Below are 27,732 nucleotides of genomic sequence, written 5' to 3'. Positions count from 1 at the left end.
TGACTAGAAGAGGCCAAATGTCCCGGCATAGAGAGTGGTGCAAAAGGCGATCGATGCGGAAGTGCAAGCATTAAATGGTAAGGTAATTCACCTTCAAAAAAGGCACTAGGTAGGGCTGTGGAGAGGACTTGAGCTCCGTCTGCAGGCGCTCCGTGAACTCTTCAGCCTCCAACTTGCTATCCTGTCCAATGCAATCGTAGGATCATATCCATTCTTGAAATTCATCAACCAAATGAACACACCATCAAGTTCTAAGGTTCTGCCACAAAAATGTATCAAACTTACACACACACAGTCATGCAGTCTTTCATGACTTCACAGACATTCAATTCCAAAAAATATCTTCGCATCACAGATTGCTAGAGATACAAACCAAGACTATTTTATTACTGCAGACGAAGTGGCTTTCCACAATGTTGGCAGTTCTTGATTGCTCCACAAGGTTGGCAAGCGATGATATGGTGAAAACCACAACACAACATAAAATGTACTTCACTTCTCTCAAAAGGTCTTACCAGTAGACTCTGTACGAGTTCACGCACATTCCGCGCGGTCTCCAGTGATTGCGAGTCTGAAGAGGACAGCTTGATGAGAGTCATGAGAAAGTTCTTACACTTTCGTACATTCTCCAGCAACTCCTGTAGCAGCAGAAACTACCATAAGAACATAGAAGATCTGATCCAATCACTAACGACAACTCAAATTTGACTTTGATTCTGCAATCAAGATTTAAGAATCAGCATTTCCTTGAATAAAATTGCACCATCGAGCAAAGCCAAGTACAAGGATCTCACCGGGGTCATGACCAAGGCTTTTGAACCTGACTGCCCTGTGGCAGCAACAACTGGTGCCGGATGCAGGACTACGGTCTGCACACAAGACAAAGAACAGTGAATGAAAAAAGGACAAGAAGAGGTGAGAGGAATAAGGAATGGACAAACTACAGTAGACCTTCACCACAGTTTATTTTTAAACTGGCCTCTGATTATGCCCAAGCCTCATCAAACATGTTGCTAGTTATGCCTTTGAGCCACGTTATTTTGAATTCTACATTCAAAATAGTGGGCAACTGGCTTGTGAAATGTGAGTGCAGGGAAAAAGAAGAAAACAATAAAATAATTTTGCATGAAGGAAAACCTTGTTTTTTGTTTTTAAGCAAGATCTAAAGCTCATAGTAGAGCTGTCACACACACACACACACACACACACACACACACACACACACACACACACACACACACACACACACCAAACACACATACGCACATGCACACACACACACACACACACACACACACACACACACACACACACAAAACCATACACACACAAACACACAAAACCACACACACACACACACACAAAACCAAACACACATACGCGCGCACACACACACATCTCGTTTTTTTCATTTCTGTTCCTTACAATTCTATCCCTCTCTTTCATTCACACACACACACACACACACACACACACACACACACACACACACACACACACACACACACACACACACACACACACACACACACACACACACACTCACTCACTTAATTAATTGTACAGTATCGGTTGTTCCTAAACTTAAATAATTTAAAGGATTGTTGTAAATGATGTTAATTTTACAACATCCCATATTCAACTTTATTTAAATTGTAAACCTCAAACATAGTTTCTCCACCTAAAGCAAGAACTTTAACCCGTAAGCAACTGACTAGTTTCCCGACTGCATGGATCATCAGCTGGGCACCGTTCTTCTTCGAGGTTTCAATCCTCTCAGCCCCTCTCCAAACGGCGGATCCACAACCTCGATCATGGATCCACATCAATTGATGGTAAATCAGTGGATCCACAACCTCAGTTGCGTCCAGGCAGTCAGTTGGCAGTCAGTCAACCCATCAATGCAACATCACTTATCCCAACTTTACTTGCAATAGGATTTAATGTGTTATCATATATTTATAACTTTCCTTACACACTCTATAATATGATAATATCATTAAATCATTCACATCTTACCCTTGAACACATCAATCGACCAAACAGCATGACCACACCACCTACCTCTCGATCAAACTCTATTTCGAATGTTCAAACTGTCATTTATAACGATTTTTGGCATGCTGCCATATCCTAGCAACCACTGATTCCTAGCAACATTAATTTGTAGTATATTTAATTATTATATTGTACTGTATTTACATAAAGATCTCATGAATAATATTATATTGTACTGTACTTGTATTATATTGTACTGTAATATAACATTATATTGTACACTTAGAATGTTCAAATTGTCATTTATAACGGTTTTTGGCATGCTGCCGTATCCTAGCAACCACCGATTCTTAGCAACATTGATTTGTAGTATATTTAATTATTATATTGTACTGTATTTACATAAAGATCTCATGAATAATATTTTTACTATTCGTATTGTATTTCACTAATTCGATTTGGTGTCGTTTTGTGATTTTAAAGAAAACTTGTTTTAATCGACCGACTGTAGCTCCCTGCGCTAACATACGTCTGACTAGTTGTTGTAATTTATTGACCAGTTCAGAGCTGTGTGTGGTTGCTCTCACAGTCCTAATTATTTCACCTGCAACCATACCATAAAATAGCTTTTTGGGAATGTTGCTGTCTAAGAAAGGCATTCGGACAATGTGGAATGGAAATGCATCTCGTTTATCAAATAATTTGATGTGAAATTTATTATTATGGATATCAATTTGTAATTCTAAAAAGGAAACTGAAGTGGAAGTTTGGTTTTCCTTTTTTAATTCAATTTCTTTTGGATAAATATCATCATGAAGCTGCTCAAATATAAATCCATCATTAATTGCCAACAAATCATCAATGAATCTGAAGATGTTTCCGCATCTTCGTGCAGTTGTTAATTTATTCCTGCACATGTTCTGGACCCAATCAAACTCGTACATGTGCAGAAACAAATTTGCAAAGAAAGGGGCCGGATCTGAACCCATGGGTATGCCCACTGTCTGCTGGAGTATCTTGGGATCTGAACCCATGGGTATGCCCACTGTCTGCTGGAGTATCTTGGGATCTGAACCCATGGGTATGCCCACTGTCTGCTGGAGTATCTTGGGATCTGAACCCATGGGTATGCCCACTGTCTGCTGGAGTATCTTGGGATCTGAACCCATGGGTATGCCCACTATCTGCTGGAGTATCTTGGGATCTGAACCCATGGGTATGCCCACTGTCTGCTGGAGTATCTTGGGATCTGAACCCATGGGTATGCCCACTGTCTGCTGGAGTATCTTGGGATCTGAACCCATGGGTATGCCCACTATCTGCTGGAGTATCTTGTTGCCAAATGTAAAGAAACTGTTGTTTAGCAGAAATCGAATACTTTCTTTGAGTTTACTTTTTGAAAAACTACATGAATATTGATTATCCTTTACAGACCAGTGTGCTCTGTTTTGATATACATTAATGTATACTCTATTACCTCCTGCAAATGATTTATCTATTGCTCTGTCCAATGCGGTTACCAGCTTGTCATGTAGAATGTTTGTGTACAACGTGGAAAAATCAAAGGTTGAAAGACATTTTGCTTTACCCTTGTTATTAATGTTGTGGACACTGTCGATTACCGGTTTGGAATTGTCAATGATCCAGAATTGTCAATGAAACACACACACACACACACACACACACACACAAAACCAAACACACATACGCGCACACACAGACACACACAAAGCCATACACACACACACACACACACACACACACAAACAAAACCACACACACACCCCCACACACACAAAACCATACACACACACACACACACACACACACACACAACCATACATACACACACACACACACACACACACACACACACACACACACAGACACACACACACAACACTAGACTGAAATGAGACAAACAGCCACTGCAATTGTGGAAATGCCGTCACTTTCCTGGGCAATCTAGGTACCAGCGATATCACAACAATGGCGCCACTTTTCTCACTGCACTCAGCGGGGAATTTCCAAAGGAGGAACTTCCTTCTCCCCATATATGCCAACTGATGGGGATTGTCCGTTCTCTATCCTTTTCAAGCAAGGAAGCAGAATGTGCCATTTTAAAATTATTTGTGGTATGACTCCACCGTACCAGACTTAGACTCTCTAATAATTATAACACTAAAATTGTATTAAAATAAAATTGTATAAAAAATATATATTGCTGAAATATTACTTGTTAAAATAGTTATTAAATCGAGCATTCTTCTTAATCCAAAATTGCTCTGGTTGATATTGTCTTGGCAATTATGGTGGGTATAGATTGAGATGGGGGGTAGGAGGGGGGCTGGAAAGCGGGGGAAATATAATTGTAAAAACACAAACATTTTCTGCAATTAGAATATTTAGCAATTTAGAGGAAGACAAAAGAGGGAGAGATGCATTTAGTGAAGTCTGTGATAGGTTATGGTCGTATTTTTAAAGATGCCATAAAAAAACCCTGCGGTCAACAAGCAAAGGTTAACTTATCTTAGTGCACCTATAAAGGTAAGCCATGTCTTCGTGAGAAATAGTGTGGGGAGAATCAGTAAAGTTCAGGTTCTAAAGTACAAGGAAAACTTACACTTTTTGGTCCAGGAACACCGACAGAGGCTGGTGAAATAGGCCGAGATGGTGCTGCGGAAATTGTATTTGCAGTAGCTTTGCATGCCGACAAGCTTGGTATTGTTGAAGCAACAGTAACTTTGATAGCAGGAGAGAGAGCCGGTGATGTCCGATTCACCTGAGCGTGGCGGAGAAAAAGTTTCAAGCATGTGGAACTCGATCATGCATGAAATACAAAGAACAAGGATGCAAGACCTCATCCAACTACACTTTAAAAATGCGATGTCCACATTTTATTACAAATACATATTTAAAGAAAGAAACAAATAAACTAAATAACTAAATAAACCATGTGTTTTGGAAAGGTATAAGGTATACAAATAAATAAATAATTCAAACTTGTGTGTTCGTGAGCTGGTAAAGTGTATATTGTGGCGGACACAAAAGCCCACTGGCGTGGTGACATCATTCCGCGCACCAAGTGGGCGGCGGTGGCCACGCCCGAGGGGTAGGCGTGGCCTCATGATATACACCGGGCGCGCAGCCCGGAGCGGGCCAGTGTTACAGTGAGCTCCTGAAATAAAGACGCTTATAAGTTACCGCTTGTCCGCTTCCTCCTTGCTCGCAAGCAGCGCGCGTAACGCCGCGCTTTACTGGTGACCCCCTCGACGTTGGATCTGCCGGAGCGTTCCTTCCACACGCGACGCCATTGCCATGGCCAACTTCATCAAACTTCCCGAATTTTGGGAGGCTCAGGCCGAAGTCTGGTTCGTCCAGGCCTAAGCCCAATTTCAGCTTCGGCGCCTCACCGGCGATGACACGCGCTATTGCCACGTCGTCGCCTCCCTCGGGCCCGGCACGGCCGCTCGAGTTGTGTACGTCCTTCGCCACCCACCGGACGGCCACAAGTACGAGGCACTCAAGCGGCTACTCCTAGCCACGTTCGGCCTCACGGACGACGCACGGGCCGACCGCCTCCTGGATCTCCCCGAGCTCGGTGACACGCGCCCGTCGGTCCGAATGGACCATATGCTGTCACTGTTGGGCGACGAAGCCCCCGGTTCTCTATTCCGGGCGCTTTTCCGTCGCCAACTTCCAGCGCAGGTTCGCCTCGCGTTGGCCGGGACCGGGCTAACGGAACCCCGAGCATTGGCGGCCGAGGCGGACAAGTACTTCGCCGCTTCGGACACGCGGGCGAGAGTCGGCGTGGCCGTCACGGCCCTCGTGGCTGATGCTGCTAATGCTGCTGATGCTGCTAATGCTGCTGTTGCTGCTGATCCACAGCATCAGCTTATACAGCATACGCAGCATGCTGATACGCACCTCGTGACCGCCGCGGCGAAAACCGCCACCGCGGGGAAACCCGCCAACTCCACCGGCCTGGCGGAGCCAGCCGCGCTCCTCCAGCTCCACCACCTGGTGCTGGTTCCACGCCAAGTTCGGCCACGAAGCTCGGCAGTGTCATCCGCCATGCTCCTTCAACAGGTCGGGAAACGCCCGGGCCGGCGCTCAATAGTGGCGATGAGCGCCGGCCGTTCGAGCAGCCTGCTGTTCATAACGGACACCTTCTCCGGGCGCCGTTACCTGTGCGACACGGGAGCGCAGGTGAGTGTCGTTCCCGCCGGCATGTCAGACAAGCACGCCGCGGGTGGGGACCCGGCGCTGCTTGCCGCGAACGGGACGCCCATCCGTACGTACGGAAAACGCTGCCTCTCTCTGCGGTTCGGAGGGCAGGTTTTCCGATGGACGTTCATCACCGCCGACGTGCCCATGGCACTGCTTGGCGCGGACTTCCTGTGCGCTAATGGGCTCCTGGTCGACGTCAAGCGCAGACGTCTTGTCCAGGCCGAGACGTTCAGCTCGCTCGCTTGTGCGTTGCCCAGCTCGGCGAGCAGCTCAACGAGCGGCTTGCCAAGCGGCTTGCCGAACGGTTCGGTTCCGGCCACGTTGGTCTGTACGCTTCCGGCAGCGGACGCATTCACCCGCCTCCTCGCCGGCTTCCCGGCCCTCACGCGGCCCACCTTCTCGGCGGGGGCCGTCAAGCACGGGGTGGCCCATCACATCCCCACCGTCGGGCCACCGGTCTACGCCCGGGCACGCCGCCTCGAGCCGACGAAGCTGGCGGTGGCAAAAGCGGGGTTCGCTACCCTGGAGCGACTCGGCATCGTTCGGCGCTCAGAGAGCGCTTGGGCGTCGCCGCTGCACATCGTGCCGAAGCCCGGCGGGGGATGGCGACCGTGCGGGGACTATCGCCGTCTCAATGACGCCACGACTCCCGACCGCTACCCCGTCCCCCACATTCAGGACTTTTCCGCCCGTTTGGCGGGCATGTCCTTCTTCTCGAAGGTGGACCTCATACGCGGCTACCATCAGGTCCCCGTCAGGCCGGAGGACGTCCCGAAGACGGCGGTCATCACGCCATTCGGACTCTTTGAGTTCCTGCGCATGCCCTTCGGTCTGAAGAATGCGGCTCAGGCGTTCCAGCGACTGATGGGCAGCGTCCTGCGCGACTTGGATTTTGTCTACGTCTACCTGGACGATATCCTCGTCGCCAGCGCGTCCCGCGAAGAGCACCTACGCCACCTCCGCACGCTCTTCGAACGCCTGGGCCAGCATGGCCTGATTGTGAACCCCGCAAAGTGCCGGTTCGGCGCCGCCATAATCGATTTTCTGGGGCACCGTGTCACCAGGCACGGAGCCGTCCCCCTGCCGGCCAAGGTGGAGGCGGTGAAGGGGTTTCCGCGCCCCCGCACGATCAGAGGGCTGCAGGAGTTCCTGGGCATGGTGAACTTTTACCATCGGTTCCTGCCCCGTATCGCCCAGCTCCTGCGCCCCCTGCACGAAGCTCTCCGAGGTAAGCCGGGCAAAGGCGACGTTACCTGGACCGAGCAGATGGACACGGCGTTCACGGGCGCGAAGCTCGCCTTGGCTAACGCCACCATGCTCGCGCACCCGGCGCCCGATGCACCGATCGCCCTCACCACCGATGCCTCGGACTACGCGGTGGGCGCGGTGCACGAGCAATGGGTGCGTGGAGCTTGGCAACCGCTGGCGTTCTTTAGCCGGCAGCTTCGCCCGCCCGAACGCCGTTACAGTACCTTCGACCGCGAGTTGCTCGGGCTTCACTTGGCGGTCAGGCACATCCGCCATCTGCTCGAGGGCCGTGCGTTCACTGCCTTCGTCGACCACAAGCCGCTGATCTTCGCGATGGGCAAGGTCACCGAGCCGTGGTCGGCCCGGCAGCAGCGTCACCTCTCGGCCGTGTCCGAGTACACGACGGACATCCAGCACGTCGCGGGGAAGGACAACCCGGTGGCGGATTGCCTTTCCCGGGCCGTCGCCCACGCAGTCCACCTCGGCATCGACTATGCCCGGATGGCAGCGGACCAGGCCGCTGACCCCGACGTCCAGGCCTTGCGGACCGCTGTCACGGGCCTCCGCGTCACCGAGGTGCCGTTCGACGGCGCGGGCGCGGCCCTCTTGTGCGACGTCTCCCTCGGGCATCCTCGCCCCATCGTGCCCGCGGGCTGGCAGCGCCAGGTGTTTGACGCCATCCACGGCCTGTCCCACCCGGGCGCGAGGGCCTCCCAAAGGCTGATCGCTGACAAGTTCGTCTGGCATGGCCTCCGGAAGGCCGTCCGTGGCTGGGCCAGGACGTGCCTCGCGTGCCAGCGCGCCAAGGTGCACCGGCACACCCAGGCCCCGTTGGCCCCGTTCACGGTGCCGGAACGCCGGTTTGACCACGTCCACGTGGACCTGGTGGGACCTCTGCCCCCCTCGCGGGGTTTCACCTACGTCCTCACCATGGTGGACCGCACCACCCGGTGGCCGTGCCCTTGGCGTCGACAACGGCGGCCGATGTCGCGCAGGCTTTCATCGCCACCTGGGTCGCCCGGTTCGGCGCCCCCTCAGACATCTCGTCCGACCGCGGCCCCCAGTTCACCTCGGAGCTCTGGGGGGCGGTCGCGCAGGGGCTCGGGGTCCGGCTGCACCGAACCACAGCCTACCACCCCCAGGCTAACGGCCTGTGTGAGCGATTTCACCGCTCATTGAAGGCCGCGCTCCGGGCCACCCTCCGCGACGGCGGCTGGGTCGACAGGCTACCCTGGGTCCTGCTGGGCCTCCGGACGGCGCCCAAAGAGGACCTGCGCGCATCCGCAGCGGAGTTGGTCTTCGGGCAACCGCTGCGGGTGCCGGGCGAGTTCCTCCCCGACTCCACGGCACCATGGTCCGCGGCACAGCAGCGCTCCGCTCTGCAAGAGACCGCCCAGAGGTTCGCCCCGGTGCCAACGGCATGCCACGGGCACCCACCGACGCACGTCGCCCCGGAGCTTCGCACGGCGGAGTACGTCTTCGTCCGCCACGATGCCCACCGGACACCACTGCGGCCCCCGTACGACGGGCCTTTCCGCGTGCTGGAGACCGGGGCGAAGCACTTCACCCTGGACATCGGCGGTACTCCTGACCGCGTTTCGGTGGACCGCCTCAAGCCGGCCCACCTCGACGTGGACCATCCACCGCCAGTGGCCCGACCCCCACGTCGGGGCCGCCCCCCTGCGGGCGGACCCCCGGCACCGCCCAGCCCCGCCGCCACGCCGCCCCCCGGTCCTGCACCCATCCCAGGGGCAGCCAGGGGCATCCCACCTGGCATCCCTGCACGCCGGACGCCGCCGATCGCCAGGGGGCGCTTCGGCCGGGTCATTCGTCTGCCCCGCAAACTGGCCCTCCAGGTGCGCGGGAATTCTGGGGGGGCGCGTGTGGCGGACACAAAAGCCCACTGGCGTGGTGACATCATTCCGCGCACCAAGTGGGCGGTGGCCACGCCCGAGGGGTAGGCGTGGCCTCATGATATACACCGGGCGCGCAGCCCGGAGCGGGCCAGTGTCACAGTGAGCTCCTGAAATAAAGACGCTTATAAGTTACCGCTTGTCCGCTTCCTCCTTGCTCGCAAGCAGCGCGCGTAACGCCGCGCTTTAATATAAAGAAATAATTCAAAGTTGATTGTTACTCCCGCCAGGGAGTAATGCATTCGATCGTGTCCGTGTGTGTGTGTGTGTGTGTGTTCGTTTGTTTGTGAACAAGATATCTGGAAAAGTTCTGAACGGATTTGGATGAAAGTTGGTGGGATGATTGCCCTTGTGATAAGGAAGAATTGATTAGTTTTTGGTGAAGCTCAGGATATTATTCCAGATCCAGGAATTTTTTGAAGAATTGTTTGCCATTGGAAGATAGGGCTAATTTTTTTTAAACATTATCTTGAACTATATATTCTATATTTAACATTGTGATATGAAAATAGTTTTCATATTTGTTGTAAATGTAGTTTAAACTCGTGGTTATGCGTTAGAGTGGTGTATTTTGTTAGCAGCGGCGTCTTCAAGGTTCTTTTTTTTTTTCTAATAAAGGCATATTCTGTCATTTTAAAACCATCAAAGTGTGTATTCGGTCTCCCCGTTTCATAAAATGTATCGTTTGATACGGTTAATGCTTTAAAACTGTTTTTTTGTTGTTTGTTTGTTTTTAGTATTTTACCTCAGAAGAGATATCAACATTTACCTCAGCGAATGTCAATGGCGGTGTCAGTATTTGATGAACTTATAAAGACTTAGGTGAGTTATAAGTGTGACAAGCATGTGCACGGGATTCTTCCCATAAGAATGAGTGGTCGCATTAGCTTGTACGACTTAAAATGAGCGAGTTTTGTTTTGGCGTTTGGGCTAGTTTTACATGTTGTATCCCTAAGGAATGAAACGAACGTTTTTCTGGCTTACAATTTTATTTGAAGTCACACATGTCTCAAAATACACTCACTTATATAGAATTGAACGCTGAATCCGAAAATGTAAGTGAAATTGCCTTGTTTTTTTTTAACATTATCTTCTATATATTCTAAATATATATCTGTGCAGTGTCTGTCTTGTGTTGTCTTGTCTTGTGTTGTCACTGAACTACTCCCTCAAACTTTTGTGAAATCGTACTATTCCAACTTGACCCACGGCGGGGGTATGCGCTCTACTGAGTGGCGTTCTAGTTGTTAGTGAGATGGTAAAGTGTATATAAAGAAATAATTCAAACTTTATTGTTGTTAGTGAGATGGTAAAGTGTATATAAATAAATAATTCAAAGTTGATTGTTGTTAGTGAGATGGTAAAGTATATATAAATAAATAATTCAAAGTTGATTGTTGTTAGTGAGATGGTAAAGTGTATATAAATAAATAATTCAAAGTTGATTGTTGTTAGTGAGATGGTAAAGTATATATAAAGAAATAATTCAAAGTTGATTGTTGTTAGTGAGATGGTAAAGTGTATATAAAGAAATAATTCAAAGTTGATTGTTGTTAGTGAGATGGTAAAGTATATATAAAGAAATAATTCAAAGTTGATTGTTGTTAGTGAGATGGTAAAGTGTATATAAAGAAATAATTTAAACTTTATTGTTGTTAGTGAGATGGTAAAGTGTATATAAATAAATAATTCAAAGTTGATTGTTGTTAGTGAGATGGTAAAGTATATATAAATAAATAATTCAAAGTTGATTGTTGTTAGTGAGATGGTAAAGTGTATATAAATAAATAATTCAAACTTTATTGTTGTTAGTGAGATGGTAAAGTGTATATAAATAAATAATTCAAAGTTGATTGTTGTTAGTGAGATGGTAAAGTATACACAAAGAATTAAGTTAAGCACCCCCCCCCCCGTTTTTTTACAACCTCGCACATTACAAGTTTGTTGTCGTCAAAACAGTGTAATATACCCATGATATTGCTATATTTTCTGGAGAAGTGATATTATGGTCACATAAAAACATAACAATCATGCCGTTTTCAATATTTTATTCTGAATAATTTAAGGTGAAATTTTTTGGGAATTTTAGGCATATTTTCACCTCAATTTAAGTATGGAGCTATAGGTCCATCACGGACAGTGTGGATGACGTTTATGTTTTCTAACGTACAGTCATTGTTCTGAGAAGACCTCTAGCGATCTTTGCGTCAATAACGTGTGTAGGACCCACGTGATCGGATCACTGACTCAACCCTACGTCTCATAGACCCTGTAAGCCGTCGTATGCGTTGCTGTGGCAGGTTGAACCCCCTCGAGCACGTTTGGGACATGTTGGGACGACAAATTGCGAAGATGGTCCCTCCAATAGCCAATCTGGATGAATTGGAACGTGCATTACATCGGGAATGGAACAACCTGCCACAGCAACGCATACGACGGCTTACAGGGTCTATGAGACGTAGGGTTGAGTCAGTGATCCGATCACGTGGGTCCTACACACGTTATTGACGCAAAGATCGCTAGAGGTCTTCTCAGAACAATGACTGTACGTTAGAAAACATAAACGTCATCCACACTGTCCGTGATGGACCTATAGCTCCATACTTAAATTGAGGTGAAAATATGCCTAAAATTCCCAAAAAATTTCACCTTAAATTATTCAGAATAAAATATTGAAAACGGCATGATTGTTATGTTTTTATGTGACCATAATATCACTTCTCCAGAAAATATAGCAATATCATGGGTATATTACACTGTTTTGACGACAACAAACTTGTAATGTGCGAGGTTGTAAAAAAACGGGGGGGGTGCTTAACTTAATTCTTTGTGTATATATATAAATAAATAATTCAAAGTTGATTGTTGTTAGTGAGATGGTAAAGTGTATATAAATAAATAATTCAAAGTTGATTGTTGTTAGTGAGATGGTAAAGTGTATATAAATAAATAATTCAAAGTTTATTGTTGTTAGTGAGATGGTAAAGTGTATATAAATAAATAATTTAAAGTTGTATGCTGGTAGTGGAAATGGTAAAGTGTATATAAATAAATCATGGTTACCAAAGGTATGTAGTATGTACAGCACAATCTTGTTTTTCCCATGAATGTTATTTTAAAATTTCCAAAATTCAAACAGTGGTATCGTTGTCCCATAACTTTTATGATTGATCCCAAAATCATTGATCCCTCATGCCCGAATGTTATTGCGTATATGTACCGATTACTAAATAAATGCGTCCAATCATTTTTAGCTCAACTGGACTTTAGTTCAGTGAGCTTATGCAATCGAGCAGTGTCCGTAGGTAAGTCAGTGAGTGATTGAGTAAATGAGTGAGTGAGTGAGTGAGTGAGTCTGCAAACATTTCAGTCATTATCACTTGAACCAAACACAATTTTAATGAAACTTGGTCACAGGCTTCAAATCTGATGCCTAACGAGATGTATTGACCACATCAAAATCTGCACTCATTAAGTGGGTGTACGGTGGGGTGGGGGTGATTTTGACCCCCCAAAATAGGTATTTGCTCTCTTCTCCGAAACTACAAACACAATTTTGATGAAACTTGGCCACAAGCTGCATATCTGACGCCTAACGAAGGTGTATTCACTGCATCAAAATCTGCGCTCATTGAGGAAGGGTTATGGGGGTTGGGAGAGGCATTTGACCCCAACCCTCCCCCCCCCCCCCCCCCAAAAAAAAATAGGTATGTGCTCTCTTCCCTGAAACTTGACCACAAACTTCATATCTGATGCCTAATTATGAATGGCGATGAATCAAAATCTGCTCTCATTAAGGGGAACTATGGGGGTGTTTTTAACCCTCCCCCCTCCCCACCCCCCACAAATACCCAAAATAGGTATTTGCTCCCTTCTCCAAAACTGCACATACACTTTTAATGAAACTTGCCCACAACCTTCATCACCTGTGATGTACCAATGTTTGTTCAAGGCATAAAAAATAGAGTCTGAGGGGATATGTGGGGTGCTTGAGTGACTGTTGCTCCAGATCTAGGTGAGCTTCAGGACCCACGGTCCTATTTTTGAATAGAGGCTCCAGAAGGATGAACAGACAGAACACTAAATACAAGCACGCCACTGGACGTCCGCCTGCTTGAAGAGCAATAAAAAATCGTAACTCCCTTCGATAAGACCAACAAAGTATTCCACTTCAAGTCTTATTGGTTTGAACATGCACTCCACATAGAGCAACAATTGTAAATGCTCATACAAGATCGGAAGTGGAAGAGTGATGTGAAAGAGTGGAAAAAAGACAATAAACTGACAATGGGGCAAAAGTTGGACACCAACAAGTAAATGAAAGAATAAACCGGAAAAGAGGAATGGTGGGAAAAAAAGAGTAACCTGTAAATAAGAGTTTTGGGTCATCAGGAGTAATGAAGCCAAAGGATAGGGATGGAGGATGATGCAAGATGGTGGTGCATCCCCTGCCCAAAGCCATGGATGGAAGGGTGGGACTGAACTGTGTGTAGAAAGAAGGTGGTTTCATGAACGAGATCAAAGAGGAATGGAATAGTTGAGGTGTGCAGTTAGTTCAAGGTCATGTCGAGACCGATCAGTTGAGCAATTAAATGATTTGAACCGAATACTCAAAATCAGGGCCATCATTGACACGGAAGGTTGTGATATAACGATAAAAGAGTTGTGGAATTTCAAATGAGAGGAGAAAAACATTCCGATTCACTCGAACATGAACAAGTGTTTTCACTCGGAGTATTTTTCATCTCCAAAAGATTCAACACAGGTAGTGAGGTTCATGGAAGTGAGGACATTTGAGGGTGTTCTCCGCATATTTTAAACATAAAAAACAGTTTAGGCCAATGTTTATTTATGATCACTTGCACTGTATTAAAATAATCTGCCTTTGATTAACAAAATTTGCATGTCAAAATATCTATTAAAATATCCAAGGACTCCAGGTCCATAATTTATGGGATTTTGGGTGTTTTTAAGCTTTTGTAATGGTAAAAGATGCTTTTGGCATTTACTTTTATCACCATATTATTCAATTGTGAATCATACTTTGTCAAGCGGGAGACATGTGTTGACGTCAAAAAAATGTAGTATTATTAACAACTTACTCTTCACTGAAATCAAAATATGTGTGTTATGTAATGTCTCATACACCCCTCTGAGCTGTCGAGCCTAGGTTCGAATCCTGGCATCGGCTATGAAACTCTCATCCTGGTGTTTTGTGTGGAGGGTCAGGCATCAATGTACCTCGAGTGGATGTTAAACAGGAGGACTCGTATACCTGCACTGGTTGTTCATGGATGTTAAAGATCCCTCGGTCTATTTTGTGAACAGAAGGTAAGTTAGCACTAGCACTCTGAACAAATTACAAATTCCTGGCCAAACTACCACTGGAAACGAAAAGGAAAACGAGCAAAACATATCAGAGATACAAGGATCATTAAAAAGGGAGCAAACAGAGAAAATTACTCTTCATTATCTATTTCCCTCAGCCACCTATTTTACTAATGGATATTATCAATATACTAAAAAGTCATTCAATAATCTTCTTATCAAGGTTCACGTGCCCTTGTCATGGTGAAGTGTGTAAAAGGAACTTGCAAATAAAACTTGTGTTAACTTGTGAATGAAAAAACATGCACACAAACAGACACAAGAGTAAACATTGCACTCGCTATAATTTTGCTGCACCCACCACGCACTCACAAAACCACACATAAACACACACACACACACACACACACACACACACACGCACGCACACACAAAATCTGTTAGGAAGTTAGGAAACAATAAGGAAATCAATGTCATGTGTTCTGCAGCGGCACTATTTATTCCAAAAAAGTAATGCGCAAACAACACCAGAAGAAGAAAAAAACCAGGCCCTACAAAAAAAAAACGAAAAAAAAAACGAAAAAAAAACCAGGCCCTACAAATATAACCCAAATTCCACCTTGGAGAAAGAGATTAGAGACACAAAGAGATCAACTGCGGAAGGACGTAGGACAAATACGACAGTTCAGAAAAGGAAACAGACACCCAAAACTAAAAAAGAGAATCCAAAGAATAAAAACAAATACAAAATCGAAGACAAAGACCTCGAGTGTTTGGGTGCTGAAAACAAATTCAAAATAGAAATGATAGAAAGGAAGACAAAAAAAAACTACAAAGAAGGAAACAACAGGAGAAAACAAAACCACATGTTTGAAAGTAACCCAAAGAGGTTTTACTGTGAATTGGGGAAGAATGTGTCAAATCCTCCTGAAAAAGAAAAACTGGAAAAATTCTGGAAAGCAATTTTTGAAGATCGAAAAGAACATAACAAGGAAGCAGAATGGATCCCACACTAGGAAAATAAGAAGCACCAATCGAAGAAATGCCTCCATTGATAATTAATGAAGAGAAAATGAGAAAACAACTTCCATAAACGCCAAGCTTCAAAAGCCCAGGCCTAGATGGAATTCAAACAACTTGATGCTCTTCACAACCACTACGCCAGCACATTTAACAAACTGATCCAAGAGGAAAAGGCAGTGGATGATGTGGCTAGTAGAAGGGAACACCTTTCTCATCCCACAAATATCGGCCGAGAACATGCCGACCAACCACAAACAAACTGCTGACAGGAATCATCACAGAAATTATGTACCATCATCTACCACAGCAAGGAGGTGTAAAGGCAGAACAAAAGGGATGTAAGAGAGGGTGTTATGGAACAATATTGATCAACTACTACTGAACAAGGCCATACTTGAAAATTGCAAAATGTGAAGAACTAAATTGTCCACCGCCTGGATAGACTATAAGAAAGCTTTTGACAGTGTCCCACATTCATGGATGATACAATGCATGCAAATATACAAAATCAATCCCCAAATAATCAAACTGATTGAGAAAGCAATGGAGTTCTGGAATACCACATTGATATTACAGCACTCAGAAGGAAATATCGAAATACCAGAAGTGAAGATACGACGTGGGATCTTCCAGGGAGACAGCCGTTCCTCATTCTGTTTTGACTGGCTCTGGACCCACTAAGTAACCTCATCAATGAACAAGGACACAGATACATTCTAACAACCAATAGACGAACATTCAAAGAAATAAGAAAGGTGACAATCTACTACACATGGATGATTTAAAGCTCTTCTCACCAAATGACAAAAAATTGACAGAACTAAAACTAGTAAAACAGTTTTCCAAGGACAATCAAATGGAATTTGGTGTTGGGCTAGCGGCTAGGGTGCCAGCTTAGGATCCAAGGATCCTGGGTTCGAATCCCGGTCGATCGCTGAATTAACGCCAGGGGGGTTGACTCAGCCTGTCATCCTTCCGAGGTGGGCAAATTGAGTACCAGTTCACTGGTAATTCCCTGTTTATCGTAAAAAGGCGACAAACAGGGTTGGCGGCAGGAAGGGCATCCGGCCGTAAAACATTGCTTCAAAAAAGGGGACCAAAAAACAACAACAACCACGGTCCCCGAAAAGGCCAACCCCCGCTTTGCGGGGAAAAATGGCCTCTAAACGGTGGTTTTATTCAAATGGAATTTGGACGAGACAAGTGCGCCAAGTGCACATTTGTACAAGGTAAACCAACAAAAAACAGACATCATAAAAATTGACCTTGAAACAACAATACAGCAGTGAGAAAACGATGCATCATACAAATACCTCAGAGTAGAAGAGGGCCACCAAATACATCACAAACAAATATGCAAAACAATCGCCAAAGAATACCTACATAGAAAGAAGCTGATCCTGAAAACATACCTCTCCCCAAGAAACAAAATCAAAGCCATAAACCAGCTCGCAGTACTAGTGTTCCAATGGAGCTGCGGAATAATAAACTGGCCCCAATCAGAAATCAACAAGTTAGACATCAAAACAAGAAAACTCCTTACCATCCACAAAATGTTTTACAAAAACCAGTGCATCCTGAGAATATACCTGCCGCATGAGAGGGAGGGAGCAACCTGATGGAACTCAACCAGGTGCACAGAGCGATGAGTGTAGGACTAGCAGAGTATGTGAAATTCTCAACAGACTGTCGGATGCAATTTGTAAACAAATATGAACACAACAAACCTGAAAAAGTATCCCTAACTCACCTTGCAAAGTATTTCCAAAAACAGGTGCAAATGGAAGATGCTGCACAGGAAAATGAAACGGCAACAAATACAGCCCCAACAATAGCAAAAAAGACAAAAGAAATATATAAAGAGAAATATGAAATATACACCAACAACTGGGAGAATGACATAAGAGCAGGAAACTACACAAAATAATTGGACAGAGGGAAAGACAAAGAAGTCTCATTGGAATGGCTAAGAAGAGGTCAGCTCAACTGAGACGGTATACGAATCATAATAAATGCCTACGATCAAGGACCAATGGATTTAAAAAGATGGTGGAACAGAGCCAGACGGACAAGTGTAGATTTTGCAAGACAGAAACAGAAAGTACGAGTCACCTGCTCTCAGGATACAAAAAACTATCAGAACAACTTTACATACAATGGCACAACAAAGCATGCGAAGTGATTCATTGGCATATCTGCAAAAATTTAAACATCCCAGTACCAGAAAACTCATGGAAACACGAACCAAGGACAATCATTGAAAATGAGGACGTCATGTTCACGTACGACCTAATGATTCCATCGAGCGTGAACATAGAAAACAAAGCATTGCGTTCGGACATTGTACCCAGGAACAAAAAGGAAAAGACAGCATTGTTGATTGAGATATCAGTACCCAGCGATTTTGGCCTAAACAACACAAAAATCAAGAAAATGACCAAATACCAGGATCTCAAAAATGAGGACAAGAGATCTTGGAAGCTGAAGAGCATCGCAATTGTACCAGTGATAATTGGAGCAACAGGAATTATGAAGAAGAACCTCACTGAGATTTAAAAAACCATTCCCGGGAATATCACCAGAAATGAACGACAACTGGAGGCAATCCGGGGTTCGGTGACAATCCTGAAAAGAGCCCTTGGAACAAAACTCTGAAAAAGTTGAACAGCTTAGTCCATGAACAGTGATCCCTTTCCAAAGCAGAGGTGGATACTTTGGGTCATTGGAGGACTCCAATCCACCTTCTGAAACCCACAAATGGAGATAACAACCAATGACACACAACAGTGCACGCACGCACGCACGCACGCACGCACGCACGCACGCACGCACGCACGCACACACACACACACACACACACACACACACACACACACACACACACACACTTAAGACCTCTGAATAAAGCCTTGCCTTTCCTCACCTGTATAGCTATAGGTTGACTGGTTCCTCCTCGTCCTGCTGATGCTGGTTTCATGATAGTCGTTTGTTGTTTCCGGGCAATTGCTTGAGAAACTGTTGTCTGAGACAGACAAAGCGAGGGTGATTGAAAGTAACAAAATGGGTTTGTAAATATCAAAGTTAAATTTGAACAGATATATTTATAATTTACATCGAGTGATTTGCGAAAGTTACATTTAAAAGTTTCAATCACACAGAGCCGAACTTGTCATGAATTTGTACCTAAACGTCAACATTACTTGCAGTGATACAGAGGTGAATGCAGGTGACAATTAACTGGCACCAGCATTCTTGCATGTGTGCCAAGTACCAGTGGTATGCGTATCCAGGCCCCCATTCCTATGGCATCCATGCCACAGAATACCTGCACATACCTGCACGGTGGAGGGAAGGCGAGGAGTCTGGCTGGCATTGGGAATAGCTGCTCTCAGTTGCGAGAGTGCAGCATGCGGTAGCAAAATGAGTTGCCCATCCTTCTGCACTAGAACCATGCCTGCACACAACAACAAAAACCAAAAATCACGCAGTATACAACAACCAATACAATCTGACTAAAATGATGGCTGTGCCTATCTCACGGCTACCTCCAATTAGAACCGAGCATCAAAAGTCCCCATAGCCAGTCACTCAGGCCATAAAAATCATAACGAGGCAATAAGTCAATCTGCATCAGTAATCAAACATTAAACCAATGCTCTGCAACTTTGATCCTATATAATAAGATTATTGTAATGTAAAGGTTGAATAAAAAAAAATTCAATAAAAAATCAACCGAACATAGTGGGGTACATTGAGCAATGGAACTGGAAGTGAGGGCAGGGCAGAAGAGAGTGGTGAGGGTAGTGGGGTACATTGAGAAGTGGAACTGGAAGTGAGGGCAGAAGAGCGTGGAGAGGGTAGTGGGGTACATTGAGAAGTGGAACTGGAAGTGAGGGCAGGGCAGAAGAGAGTGGTGAGGGTAGTGGGGTACATTGAGAAGTGGAACTGGAAGTGAGGGCAGGGCAGAAGAGAGTGGTGAGGGTAGTGGGGTACATTGAGAAGTGGAACTGGAAGTGAGGGCAGAAGAGCGTGGAGAGGGTAGTGGGGTACATTGAGAAGTGGAACTGGAAGTGAGGGCAGGGCAGAAGAGAGTGGTGAGGGTAGTGGGGTACATTGAGAAGTGGAACTGGAAGTGAGGGCAGGGCAGAAGAGAGTGGTGAGGGTAGTGGGGTACATTGAGAAGTGGAACTGGAAGTGAGGGCAGAAGAGCGTGGAGAGGGTAGTGGGGTACATTGAGAAGTGGAACTGGAAGTGAGGGCAGAAGAGCGTGGAGAGGGTAGTGGGGTACATTGAGAAGTGGAACTGGAAGTGAAGGCAGGGCAGAGGAGAGTGGTGAGGGTAGTGGGGTACATTGAGAAGTGGAACTGGAAGTGAGGGCAGGGCAGAAGAGCGTGGAGAGGGTAGTGGGGTACATTGAGAAGTGGAACTGGAAGTGAGGGCAGGGCAGAAGAGAGTGGTGAGGGTAGTGGGGTACATTGAGAAGTGGATGTGTGGGCAGAGGAGGGTAGAGAGGGTAGTGGGGTACATTAGGAAGTGGAACTAGAAGTGAGGGCAGAGGAGAGTAGAAAGGGTAGTGGGGTACATTAGGAAGTGGAAGTGTGGGCAGAGGAAAGTAGCGAGGGTAGTGGGATACATTAGGAAGTGGAACTGGAAGTGAGGGCAGGGCAGAAGAAAGTGGAGAGGGTAGTGGGGTACATTGAGAAGTGGATGTGTGGGCAGAGGAGGGTAGCGAGGGTAGTGGGGTACATTAGGAAGTGGAACTGGAAGTGAGGGCAGAGGAGAGTAGAAAGGGAACTACATTAGGAAGTGGAACTAGAAGTGAGGGCAGAGGAGAGTAGAAAGGGAACTACATTAGGAAGTGGAACTAGAAGTGAGGGCAGAGGAGAGTAGAAAGGGAACTACATTAGGAAGTGGAACTAGAAGTGAGGGCAGAGGAGAGTAGAAAGGGAACTACATTAGGAAGTGGAACTAGAAGTGAGGGCAGAGGAGAGTAGAAAGGGAACTACATTAGGAAGTGGAACTAGAAGTGAGGGCAGAGGAGAGTAGCAAGGGTAGTGGGGTACATTAGGAAGTGGAACTGGAAGTGAGGGCAGAGGAGAGTAGAAAGGGAACTACATTAGGAAGTGGAACTAGAAGTGAGGGCAGAGGAGAGTAGCAAGGGTAGTGGGGTACATTAGGAAGTGGAACTAGAAGTGAGGGCAGAGGAGAGTAGAAAGGGAACTACATTAGGAAGTGGAACTAGAAGTGAGGGCAGAGGAGAGTAGCAAGGGTAGTGGGGTACATTAGGAAGTGGAACTAGAAGTGAGGGCAGAGGAGAGTAGCAAGGGTAGTGGGGTACATTAGGAAGTGGAACTAGAAGTGAGGGCAGAGGAGAGTAGAAAGGGAACTACATTAGGAAGTGGACCTGGAAGTGAGGGCAGAGGAGAGTAGTGAGGGTAGTGGGGTACATTAGGAAGTGGAAGTAGAAGTAAGGGCAGGGGAGAGTAGAGAGGGTAGTGGGGTACTTTTGCATCATAACAATGGTGAGAGTTCACCACTCCCTCATGCCATTTTGGAGGGCATTTTGGTGATTCAATGCTATATTGGAGCAAAATTTTCTGCTTTATAATATCCACGATTGAATAGCCAACAATTTAATCAATTTTGGTTTTGGTGTGGAAATTACAATTTTGTTGTTTTTTTTAATGTAAAAACGTGCATCCATTTATTACGTATGCAAATATGGCATGAATTCCCACATTCTCCTTATTCCTTTCTCATCTCTCCTGAGATTAGTAAATTACTCCAAGACCCGATCAAACCTCATCCATCAGCAACTTATGTCCCTATTACAGTATTTCCCAAGCAGTTATAATCGCTCTGTAACGCTGCGATATTTTGAGCACTCTACCGAAGAACGAAAATATTGACAGCCAATGAACAGATGTGATTGCTTGGTATTTCAGTATGGTCGATTAGTCATTGTTTTATCCTTGATTAGTCATTATTAGTCATTGATCTTTTTTGGGAAAACCACATTTCCAAGCTGGCCGCCAAAGCCAGTCGCCGACTGGGCATCCTCCGTCGTGCGAAGTCCTTCCTTGGCACACCTGAGCTCCTCACCACATACAAGGCTTTCATCCGCAGCCCAATGGAATACTGCTCTCCCCTATGGGCCGGTGCTCCTGCCTCACACCTAGCTCGGCTTCACGCTGTTGAAACCAAAGCTTTCAGAATCATTGGAATCTCCCGTGATGAAGCTAACTCCGAGGGCCTTCCACTCACTCACCGCAGGCAGGTTGGTGGTCTTTCTGTCTTCTACCGACTCCTCTCCGGCCTTGCTCCCCCAGCTCTCTCTGTGCTCTGTCCCCCTAATATTCCTTCAGGTCGCACAAGATCTGCCAGCAACCCTCTGATGGTTAAACTGCCGAAATCTCGGCTCTCTGCTCACCTTCACTCTTTCATTCCTCTTTTCTCCCGCCTCTGGAACAAACTCCCACACTCCCTTCAATCCCACTCCTCCCTCCAGGTGTTTAAAACAGCTGTTCACCACCATCTCTTATCTTTCCCCATCCAAAACCTTGATCTTTTCTACCCCTGTTAATTCACCCCAGATCCACCTTGTTTGAAATTCCAACTTCTTTCCTGGAAGTCCTGGCAGTGTCCATATGTTTAATACCTCTCCCACCCCCCCCCCCCCCTTCCCATGCCTCCCCCCCCCCCCCCCCCACAGATCTCTCGATGTCCCTGCTCTCAGATGTTGTGTTTGTGTTCCTCCCCCTCTTGCCCCATCTTGTCTACCGCTCCCCATGTTATATGTTTTATGTGTCGGTTTGTCTTTCTGTGTGATTAATGTTAGCTCTTTCACGATACACGATTAAAATATTTCACGATTTCTGTCTTGTATACAAAAAAAAAAAAAAAAAATCCTCATCCATAAGCCTTAAACACAATTTGAAAACATGAACATGACCCATAGTTTCAGACCTGAGATTATCCCCATTGATGTACCATTCACTGCATTAACAATAATTGTGCTAAAAAGAGTTCCTGTACTAGAAAGAAGAAAATAAATCCTCTAGTCTTCCATGAGAATGCGAGTAAAAATCTTCCAATCGTCTCTCTTGGCACCAACGCAGATAAAATTAGAAGGGTACTCGGAAGAGTGCATACCTCCGCCAGGCTGAAGACTTTACGTTTTGTATCCTACTGAAAGGCCATATTTGCATCCGGAAGAACCGCCTTTCGAGGCCATTTTTCCCCGCAGAGTGGGGATTGGCCTTTTTTTGGGGCACCGTGGTTCCCTTTTTGAAGCAATGTTTTACGGCCAGATGCCCTTCCTGCCGCAAACCCTGTTAGTCGCCTCTTGCGACACACAGGGAATTAAAAGTGAATTTCCCGACCTCGGAAGGATGACAGTCAACCCCCCTGGTGGTAATTCAGCGATCGACCGGGATTCGAACCCAGGAACCTAGGATCCCAAGCCGGCACCCTAACCGCTAAGCCAACACCAGGCTAGATTTGCATCCAGACCGGAACCAAAATCGAATCGGCTTGTCCCTATCACCTGTCCAACTCATCCACCAAGTGTCGTCATAATCGGTCCACAACGTTTTCAAATATCATGCCATATATTGTTTTTTGGTCCAATCTCTCAATAGTGAAGAATCACTTTAAAATATTATTGTATCCGCATCCTGTTCAGGATCTTCACCAAAATCAAATCAATTCATCCTTGTCGCACATCCAACCTGTCCACCAAGTTTCGTCCAAATCCGTCCATAACGTTTTGAGATATCCTGCTGACATACAGACAGACGGGGGTGAAAACATAACCTTTGTCTACCTTGGGTGGCAGAGGTAAAAAGGATGTAATGACAACAAAACAATGAAATGTGCACACAATCAACAAAACCTTGATCTTTTCTACCCCCGCTAATTCACCCCAGATACACTTTTTTGAAATTCCAACTTCTTCCCTCGAAGTCCTTGCAGTGTCCACATGTTTTATACCTCCCACCTCCCCGCAAGCCTTCTCCCTCCCACAGTTCTCTCGATGTCCCTGCTCTGAAATGTTGTGTTTGCGTCCTCCCCCCTCTCTCCCCATCTTGTCTACCGCTCGCCTTATTTTGTGTTTTATGTGTCGGTTTGACTTTTTGTGCGATTAATGTTAGCTCTTTCACGAGCCTCGATGTTGTATACAAAAAAAAAAAAATCATCATGTTCATGTATTGAAACGCAATTGTGCCTTTGGGAGCAAGGCTCATTGGTCACGTGACCAGAATTCCATGGATGATATTTGCCAATATTCACACTAAATTAAACTTGGTGTTAATTGTGTTACTTCAACGCCGCCTTTGTGATAACCTTATGGCACGATTAAATGGATTTTATATCTCCAGTATAGATTTTTAATCAAATCTTCGCAGAATGACTCGAGAAATGACTAAACAGATCATTTTAATTGTGGGTTTCCAATCATAATTCAATGATCCCAGAAAAAGAAAGTTTGCATGAAAAATAATAATTATTACAAGAACATTAGGAGACAACGGACAAGTCAACACAGCATGTACCATTTGAATGTGCAATCCCAGCATCATGAGCTATATGTGTGGATGGGAAGAGCAAAAAGACCAAAAGACCAAGACCAAGCTAATTTCACCCAAAATCCACTTTGGGTGACTTTTGTCTTCTTTCCTGGAAGTCCTTGGTGTCCTTGCGTTTTATACATATCCTGCCTCCCCCCAGGCCCTCTCCCTCCCATACATCTCCCGATGTCCCTGCTCTCAAATGTTGTGTTTGTGTGCTTCCTCCCCTTCTGTCCCCATCTTGTCGACAGCTCCCCTTTTTATATACTTTGTTTGCTTGTTTGTTTGATTTGTTTGTTTGATAAATGTTAGTTCTTTCACGAGCCTCGACTCTGTATACAAAAAAAAAAGAAAAAAAAGTGATGTGCACACAATCAACTTTTGGAACTCACTTGTATATTTCAAATTAAACGCGTTAAATGATAGTACCTTGAGGGATCGTGAAGCCGGGGGGCAGCTGCACGGTGGTCTGTGTAGGGCGCACCGCAAACGTCTGCTGCGGTGTCACCGGCCGTGTAATGGTAAGGGCAGGGGACACGAGACGCGGAGTCACCGGCGCCAGGACGGTGGTTGCGGGCCGGCCAGGTATCGGAGCCAGAGTGATGGTCGACACGGGGTTTTGCATGGGTAACCTGGTTGTACCTGGTAAAGTTGCTGGAACTGGAGCACGAGCCGGAGATGGTACGGCGGTTGTTGATGAAACTGTCGCTACGGATGAAGCGATCGATGAAGCAGGAATCGGGACCTGGACTGGGACCGCAGAGGAAGTTGGGATTGAAGATCGGGCTATGACTGACACCGTGGATGTGACAGGTAGTACAGATAGGGTTGCAGCTGGGACTGATGAAGGAATTGGCAGTGACATTGTGGGCGAAGATGTAGCTTGGATGGAATATGAAGAAGTCAGGGCAGTGACTTGATTTCGTACTAAAGACGAAGTTGTGATCGAGGGCGTAAAAGAGGAGGAGGTTGTGACAAGATGCGGGACTGAAGACGATAAAGATACGACAGGAGTTGATACCGAAGACGGCATGGACGTGATTGGAGTTGAGACTCGAGTGGAGACGGAGGATGACAAGGCCGTTACTGGAACTGCGACTGATGATGCAGACACAATAGGTGCTCGGTGTAATGACAGGGATGTGACAGGTACTGAGACTGACGATGGGGAAGTAACAGGTACTGAGACTAATGACTGAGAAGTGACAGATACAGAGGCTGGTGATGGGGATGTGATAGCAACTGGAACTGGTGCCGTGGTTGTGACAGGTACTGAGACTGATGTCAGAGGTGTGACAGGTACTGGCACCGATGTCTGGGATGTGACAGGTACTGGGACCGATGTCTGGGATGTGACAGGTACTGTAACTGATGTCGAGGATGTAACAGGAATTGGGACCGGTGCCAGAGATGTAACAGGAACTCGGACCGGTGCTAGAGATGTGACAGGAACTGGGACCGGTGCCAGAGATGTGACAGGAACTGGGACCGGTGCTAGAGATGTGACAGGAACTGGGACCGGTGGTAGAGATGTGACAGGAACTGGGACCGGTGCCAGAGGTGTGACAGGAACTGGGACCGGTGCCAGAGATGTAACAGGAACTGGGACCGGTGGTAGAGATGTGACAGGAACTGGGACCGGTGCCAGAGGTGTGACAGGAACTGGGACCGGTGCCGGAGGTGTGACAGGTGCTGCAACTGGCGCCGTGGATGTGACAAGTACTGCACCCGACGCCGGGGATGTCACAGATACCGCAACCAATGCCGGGGATGTCACTGGTAGCTCGACCGACGCCGGCGATGACACAGGTACCACAAGCAATGCTGGGGATGTCACAGGTACCTTGATCGACGCTGGGAATGTGACAGGTACTGAGACTGACGCAAGGGACTTGACAGGTATTGAGACCGATGGGGATTTGACAGGTACTGGGACCGCCGTTGAGGACTTGACAGGTTCTGGGATTGGTGACGATAAGACAGATACTGAGACTGATGACAATGGCACAGGGTTTGGAACCAAAGACTGAGCTGTGACTGCAACTGGGAATGTTTGTCTTGCCCGGATGAAACCACTTGCCATACCTGGGTTTTGTACTGGTGCGCATGGGGTGGACGTTGCCAGAGGTACAGAACCAGCAGACAAGGCAATGGTTGCAGAATCAAAAGCAGGTCCCACATGCTCACTAAACGTTTTTGGAACTCCCGCTCGAACTGCGATCATACAGCCGGCCCGCTGGCTGCTGTTTCCATTCAGGACCAATCTGGAAGCAGATCTGAACTTGGACGAACCACTAAGAGCAGGGGAAGGAACTGAAGGAGCTAACTGAAGCCGAGGTATAGTTGAAGCAACAGAAGTGCCCCTGGTGGTACAAGTAGGACCTACCACTGAGACTTTGGCTACAGCTGGCCGAGACGGCAGACCGTTAGTGGATCCAGGCAGAACTTGCGGAGCAAAAAGCAAAGGAGACCCATTAACCGCCCGGGAACCCTGCCGCGGTACATCCCCATCGTGTTGTTGTTTATGGTTCTGTTGTAGGTGGAGGTGGTGGTGCTGAAGGTGGTTGGGTGCCGGGGTCTGCTGCTGAGGCACCTCGAGCGGTGTCACTATCGATGCCCCGCGAGTTATCACCGGTGTAGGACCCGCCGCAGAGCCTTTGCCTAGCAAACCGGGAGCACTGTGGAGCTGGGAGGCCGAACCGGCAGCTCCAGACTGGGCCTCTATACCGGGTTGCGAGTGGGACTCGCCCGGACGCGAAGATGTCGTCGCCGGAGCTTTGACTCCAGCCGCGGTGTTTCGCGGACCTGCGAGCTGCGACTCCAGCGAACCGACCATATCACTCAGGGCTTTCTCGTCCAAATCTGAGGAGAGCATATCATCGAGAGGATCGGCTGCTGCCGCCATGTTGGCGCGGCATCTGACGTCATGATGTAATGACACCGCGACGTGTGATGTCATCGCGGAATCTCCATCACGTGATGTTATCATCAACGTATAAGCAAACTTAATACGTTTTATAAAAATCGCTTATGACAGGAACATCAAATTTCCATTCGGCTAAGGGTGAAGATCTACACAACGGTAAAACTAACGGTAAAACGTTCAGTTTATCAGACTGGGTGGTGTAATGGATTGAGCGTTCGTTCTGGGTCTCGGTGAATGGGGTGGGGGAGGGAAGGGAAGGGAGGAGGCCGGCGTCTCGGGAGGTCGGTGGTTCAAACTCCGGTTGAGTACAAAATCATGTAAAATAGTACATGCTCCCTCTCTGATTGATACTCAGCAAAGAAATATAGGATAGCAATAATTGCGCAGGCTTTTAGTTTTATGGGCCGAATGGCCTCCTACATTGATGTTCATTGTTAGGGAACAAATATTATTATTATTATTATTATTATTATTATTATTATTATTATAGTTTTCC

The 27,732-nt window shown here is 46.6% G+C and overlaps 1 protein-coding gene across 1 annotated transcript in view; it reads right to left on the bottom strand.

Moving 5' to 3' along the window:
• The window catches only part of LOC137434198 (uncharacterized), a gene marked incomplete in the record, with an annotated part of 236,302 nt that extends 209,081 nt beyond the window's left edge, over nt 1-27,221 (bottom strand). Inside the window, 7 exon segments of the mRNA XM_068126970.2 lie at nt 92-181; nt 516-638; nt 795-869; nt 4,622-4,780; nt 18,664-18,762; nt 19,076-19,194; nt 24,740-27,221. Of these exon segments, the coding sequence (XP_067983071.2) occupies nt 92-181; nt 516-638; nt 795-869; nt 4,622-4,780; nt 18,664-18,762; nt 19,076-19,194; nt 24,740-27,215 (3,141 nt within the window).
• Nucleotides 27,222-27,732: the final 511 nt, after the last annotated feature.

This window comes from Myxine glutinosa, chromosome 10 (assembly GCF_964187855.1).
Source record: "Myxine glutinosa chromosome 10, kmMyxGlut1.1, whole genome shotgun sequence".
Lineage (NCBI taxonomy): Eukaryota > Metazoa > Chordata > Myxini > Myxiniformes > Myxinidae > Myxine > Myxine glutinosa.
This window is presented reverse-complemented; position numbering and strand designations above follow the sequence as displayed.